General features: G+C 42.4%; 1 protein-coding gene across 3 annotated transcripts in view; it reads right to left on the reverse strand.

Annotated features, from left to right (window-relative positions):
• Nucleotides 1-5,512, reverse strand: part of herc56.1 (HECT and RLD domain containing E3 ubiquitin protein ligase 56.1) — a 64,422-nt gene extending 58,910 nt beyond the window's left edge. For all 3 annotated transcript variants that reach the window (XM_084319367.1, XM_084319366.1, XM_084319368.1), the window contains exons 1-5: nt 5,229-5,512; nt 5,008-5,131; nt 4,828-4,904; nt 4,027-4,251; nt 1,059-1,150 (exon numbers count right to left, since the gene is read on the reverse strand). In XM_084319367.1, the coding sequence (XP_084175493.1) occupies nt 1,059-1,150; nt 4,027-4,251; nt 4,828-4,904; nt 5,008-5,131; nt 5,229-5,442 (732 nt within the window). In that variant the 5' untranslated portion in view covers nt 5,443-5,512. The remainder of the gene's footprint in view (nt 1-1,058; nt 1,151-4,026; nt 4,252-4,827; nt 4,905-5,007; nt 5,132-5,228) is intronic.
• Nucleotides 5,513-6,455: the final 943 nt, after the last annotated feature.

Here is a 6,455-nt window from a genome sequence, read left to right on the forward strand (position 1 = left end):
GTAAGCTAGCTATGGTATGGCTACTTCGTCCTAGGCTTAGAATTTAGCCTGTTACAGCCCGTGAAAGATGATGATGCAGACGGGATGATATTCAAACTTCAGTATCTATCGGCTGAAGATTATACTTTTTTTTATAAACAGCCAATAGCAGCCCAATTCGTCATATCAATTGACCAATATTGAAAAGCCATCATATACTGATAATACATGCATGGGCATCAATGTGAAAATAACACTGTTCTTAAAGGAAAACTCCAACATTTTGGGAAATTAGCTTATTTGCCATCTACCCTGGAGTTAGACAAGAAGATACATACCTTTTTCTTCTCTGTGCATGCAGTAGGAGTAGGAAGACGTTGGGAACTAGGCTAATGGAGGAACCTACTTCCAGTGACTGACGCTAAGCTAGGCTAACGGTGCACGTCTTGACCTACTCCTACTGCATGCACAGAGAAGAAAAGGGTATGTATCTTAACACTCCAACATTTTGGGAACCCTGGAGTTAGCCTAGCTTAGCGTCAGTCACTGGAAGTAGGTTCCTCCATTAGCCTAGTTCCCAACGTCTTCCTACTCCTACTGCATGCACAGAGAAGAAAAAGGTATGCATCTTCTTGTCTAACTCCAGGGTAGATGCCAAATAAGCAAATTTCCCAAAATGTTGGAGTTTTCCTTTAAAACTTGCATCAAAAAGATTTTCAATCACTAGGAATGCGGACCATGTAGACTCAACCACATTCAATTGCATCAAATGAGCACAATATCTTGAGTCACCTATTCAATTACGTCCTTATTTTTCTATGTAATTCTATGTAGTTGAGTTCCAGCTGAATAACTTTTTCTTTTACCTTGACATCACAAGAAAATCTCAATATATTGCAGTGTTTATAGTATCATAATATATCACAAAACTGAATCATGATCCCTAATAGCGATTTGTATCCCATCGCCAGAACTACAGTAGATACAGCTATGAAAGCCCCCGTCTCTGCAGCGTGCACACGTGTTGCTACATCTGGTTAACAAATGGCTTGTGTGAAAGCAGAGAGTATAAAAGCAACCTTTGTCAGAATGGCAGTGTGTTTTTCTCCACAAGAAATAGAAACGGTCTTCTTCCCGTCCATGCAGTCAACGGGTACCGGAGTGTGTCTGTCTGTTACAGAAGATGGAATGCAAGAATAAAACACACTGTATATCATCCTGCCTCAGTAAATAATAAATCACACTTTAGATGGATGTCCAAGCCCCTATTATTCGTGTCTGTGTAGCAGTGCAATGTTGTTATTATGCTAGATTATAACCAGAAACCTTTATTTTCATCTAAATTAGTAGTTAAGGCAGATACACTTTTATTTTGAAGGAGCAAAGTGGGCAAGTTCGACTTTTATGTTGTTGGGGGTAACTTCCTGGTTTTTAGACATATTCATTTCTTTTTTCTTTGATCCACTTTTTCTCCTCCTGTTTTTCTGTGTTTTTCTCCCATCCCAATTTAGTCGTTATGCCAATTCCCCCCTCCCCTTCCTGGTCGTTGCTCGCATGTGCCCCCCACTGGTCGGTCTAGGGAGCCCTGAAGTCTATCAGATGCTTACTCCGAGACATAGGAGACAGCCAGCAGCATCTTTTCACCTGCCAGCGCAGACTCTCATTGGTGAGGTCGTGTAACGTGTGGGAGGTCACACTACCCTCACCATCGCCCTCCCTCGCTGTGCAGGCGCCCTGACCGACCTGTAGGAGTCGCTGTTTACAACGACCAGAATACCACCCCACCGGCTTCCCTCCCGCTGACTCTGCCAATTGAGCCAGTATGACGGCCGGCCAAGCCGGAGGCAACGCTGACAGCCCAATTCGCTACCAGTGTCCCTCGCGTTGGTGACGAGTGCTCAGTCCGCTGCGCTACCCAGCCGCCCTAGACATATTAATTTCCAAGTGTTGAGTTATTGATTTGCCAAACGAAATCTTACTTAGTTATTACAATGTGTTTAGTGGTAATAGATAATCTTTTTGGTTTGGTATTTAGTGTATATAAATTAATGTAAATAATGGATTCACCTGTTTTGGGTGAAAGTCCTTCACTGAGCTAGTTCGTGCTCCTTTTGACTGGATCAGTGAAGGACGAGGTACGCATTTCGTTGCTCCATTATTTTTGGTTGTATTACTACGTCTGCATTGCTATTGTGTGTTATTGGTTTAGTTTTGGTGCTGCAATTTTCAGGTGTTTGATAACTATTTTGTCCACTGTGTCAAACAGCTAAAATACTGTCGTGTAATTTGGATTGTTTCGTTGATAATTGGCAGGTGGAGCACAACTTCCTGCTGTTGGAGAGTTGTTGGTCACCAGGTATTGTCTTTCTTTGTTTGATAACAGGTATGTAGCGTTGTTTTGTATTTCCGCTTATTTTTTATTTAATTGATAATTGCACACCTTTCTATTATTTTGTAAATATCTTCCTGATTTGGTTGTATGTATGTATGTTGGTGTTGCACTGCATTGTGTGGGTGCGCACTTTATGTGTCTGTTGCTGTTCGCGGGGTTTTCTGTTTTTCTGCCCCCCCCCCCCCTTCTGACTGGACCAGTGAAGGACGAGGTGTAGCACAACGTGCTGCTGTTGGAGAGTTGTTGATCACCGGGTATTGTCTTTGTTTGTTAACAGGAGAATAATAAAATGGACATAAACTGACCCTACTGTTGTAGCGGTGTCTTTTCAATCTACACGACACAACACAGAGTGAATCACGCTACATCTGGTCACACCTTGATGATGTGAGGATATCTACTGTCAGTGGCTCTTGTATAGAGAGAGTCACTGAGTATAAATATCTTGGCTTGTGGCTTGACGAGAAATTAACATTTAAGTTCCATGTGGAAAATCTTGCCACTAAACTGCGACAGAAAATTGGTTTCCTGTACAGAAACAGATCCAATTTTCCTCTATTTAGTAGAAAAAGAATTGTGGAATCAGTCTTCTTATCAGTTTTGGACTATGGTGATGTAATTTATAGGCATGCTGCGGCATCAACTCTTAAACCTCTGGATTCTGCATATCACTCAGCTCTCAGATTTATAACTGGTGACAGATATGATACTCACCATTGTGTCCTGTATGATAGGGTGGGTTGGCCTTCTCTTGCAGAAAGGCGCAACAAACACTGGTATTTATTTATTTTTAAAGCCCTTATTGGTAAACAACCTGTTTATATTTCCTCACTGTTAAATTGGAATATTGGAACCTATTCAACTCGATCGAATGACTGGATGGTTCTTAGGGTTCCTCAGATTTGTTCTGAGTTAGGGAAGTCAGCCTTTTCCTTTGATGCCTCTAACTCATGGAATGTCCTTCAACTCACGCTAAAATTGGAGGTTCTCCCTTCCCTTGGAATGTTTAAATGTATGATTTCAGACCATTGTGTGACTACCTGTAACTGTTTTAGTTGATATTTTAAAATGATTTTTAAACGTTTTTAATTTGTTTTAATCTGGTGTTTAAATTTCTGTGAATATTGTTTTTATTATGTACTGTACAATCGTCGTTTCTGTAAATGAGGGAAACCTCAGATGCTTACGATTTTAAATAAAGGTTGAAATGAAAAAAATGAAAAATCTCATAATGTCTTCATGAAGTTTTCAGTGATTTTTATTTTCTCAAAAAAAAAGATTGGTTGTTATTGTTTGAACTTTCTTTTTTATGTAATCTTGCTGCAATAAATACAAATTATCACAAAAAGGTTTTAGAGTGAATTCAAATTATTTAGATTTTACTCTGTGTCCACATTAAGAGAAACTGCCACAGCTGCTTGACTAAGACCGATAAAACCATTTCATGTGATATTGTGCAATTGCGGCTGTAGGCCTATCTGAACAGTACGTAAGACTTTTTTTTTCTAATTACCACTGAAATATAAGTGCAATCACTTCCCTTCAACAGTATACAGGTGACAGACATGTGTCATTCAATGACAGGTGTCAACCGTGACTGTCTGACTGCTTTCAAGCTACATTTACTATGGAAATACCCCCCCCTCCCATCCTACCTGTTGTGTCTCCAAGGCCCAGCTGCCCAGCACCGTTCCTGCCCCAGCCAAACACAGCACCAGAGAGGGAGAGTGCAAAGCTGTGGTGTCCCCCAGCAGAGATCTGAGCCACGGGGATCCCTGATAGAGACTTGACGAGCTGGGCGGAGCGGATCATGTCTGAATCCTTTTTCCCCAGACCCAACTCACCACTTGAGTTCTGGCCCCATGTGAACACTGAACCATCTGGACCAAAAGAACAGGTCAAATAAGACTTCATTCATTACACCCATGTGCCAAACGCTGACGAGGGGGTATTGCAATCACTCCTGACCATGTGTGTGACTGTACACAATGATCTATGCCTAAAATGTAAGAATTCAGTGCATCTGTTAGTTACAACAACAGCCTCCGCCATCTGTGTGTTAATGTGTGAGTGAATGAGTGAATGTGTGAGTGAATCAGTGAATGTGAGGCATAAATTGTAAAGCGCTATATAAATGCAATATATTATATACAGCACAAGTTTGGTACAACTCTGTGTTTGCTCTTGTTGACATACACAACATACAGATATATAATAATCTAATCTAATCATCTAATCTGATCATGACATTTATGACATACATGGCATACAGATATACAGTATTACAGTACTGTTACATTTGTGACATACAAGATATGCAAATATACAGTACTGTTAAACAGGTCCTAACAGTAAAAATACATACGAGGGGGAGGGAACACATTTGGGTTCAGACATTTACGGGTGAACTGCCACTTTAAACATTTGAGATTTGCAGATTAGTCATAATTATTTACCTTGAGTCAAAACAATGGAATGTTGGTCTCCACATACAACCTGAGTTACTCGTCTGTTGTGCAGATTATCCAGCAATCTGCATGAAATGTGCAAAAATTACAGTGAATAAACCGGTTGGAATAAAGTTAGGTAATGATTATTAGCCTATCATTTAAAATTAACAATAATAACAGTCTTACCTTGGCACGCTGGATTCTTTGAGGTTGACAGAGAAAACGTCGCCGTCAGTGGACAGCAACAAGAGACTGGCATCTCCACAGCACACAGCCTGAATGTTCGGAATGTTCTTGCACTCAATTCTCTCTAAAACGGGCACATGATCACATCACAACAAAGTCAACTCAGAGGATACAAATAATTGAATTAAGCCATTAGAGGTATGAATTGTCGGCCTACTTACTTGGTTTACCAGTTATTATTTTCCCGTCTTGAGCTTGCATCCGAACAAGTGATACCTTCCCATCGTCCCTGACAAACGCGATCGCGTTGTTACCGGCGGACAGGTGCGCAATTCTGACTGGTGTAAAATCGACTCCGGGTTCTGTACTTTTCTCTAACCCATTTGGTTTTACCAAACCAAAGCCATAACGCGTGTTCTCTCCCCATGAAAACATAACTGTCTTGCTTTGTCACGAGCAAAGTATGCCCCGTTCGCGTGTTGCTTAATGCCCGTTCTCATTTCTCCCCAAAACAGAGCCAGAAACGAAACCGAAACTGTGTGCAGTTTGACTTGCTTTCACCAGAGACCAATAGGGTAAATCTGCAGTGCCGCAGCCGAGTAGGGTAAATGTGCAGTGCCGCAGCCCCATACATAGGAGGGGCCTGTACTGTGCGTTGGGGGCCTGTACTGTGCGTTGGGGGCCTGTACTGTGCGGTGCACTACTGCACATGCGGATGAGGGCTGTCTCGCTCTCTCTCTCTCTCTCTCTCTCTCCTGCTGCGACATTAGCGGAGACACCAAATTAGATGAAGATACCAAATTCATCAACCGTACTGACCTTAACCATGACGAAATTGAAACTGTTTGGATTGAAATCTTATTCGATAGGGCGAAATCAGTACTTAAATAAGAACGATATTCCATTTGTTCCATCCAGTTTAATAAAGAAGGAAACAATATACAAATAAGTCTCGGACGACTGCAGGTGTATTTACAAGTAGCGTCTCAACTTCCTGTTCCGGTCGCTGCGCTACTGTGCAGGACCGTCTGTTATAGAGGCGCTGTCTAGATATTCTCTATCTCCCCCAGAGTCTTTAACATACTGTGTAAAGGCTGAGAAATAATAATTAACAAACACACAAAAACGTGGACAAATACCTGTATAACCCACACCCAGGCTATGTGACTATAAATCATGTGTCCATTATGTGACTAGCCCATGGAATAGTCCCTGTGCCAGGCAGGCACTCTGGTCGCCCTGGTGGATCGGCGTAAGTCCGCCCTAGGTGCAGGGGACGACACAGTGGGCCCCGGTGGGGGATCGGCTCCCGGGTCCAAAGGGGCCGGTGGTGACGCCTGAAGGACCGTGTGCGAAGCAGGCGGCGTCCCGCGCCGGGGTTGGCTCGCCAACGTGAGTACCGGTGGCGATGTGGGGGACACAAGGTCGCAGTTGGGGTCAGGCAGACG

Source organism: Notolepis coatsorum (genome assembly GCF_963971535.1).
Source record: "Notolepis coatsorum genome assembly, chromosome: 7".
Classification (NCBI taxonomy): Eukaryota; Metazoa; Chordata; class Actinopteri; order Aulopiformes; family Paralepididae; genus Notolepis; species Notolepis coatsorum.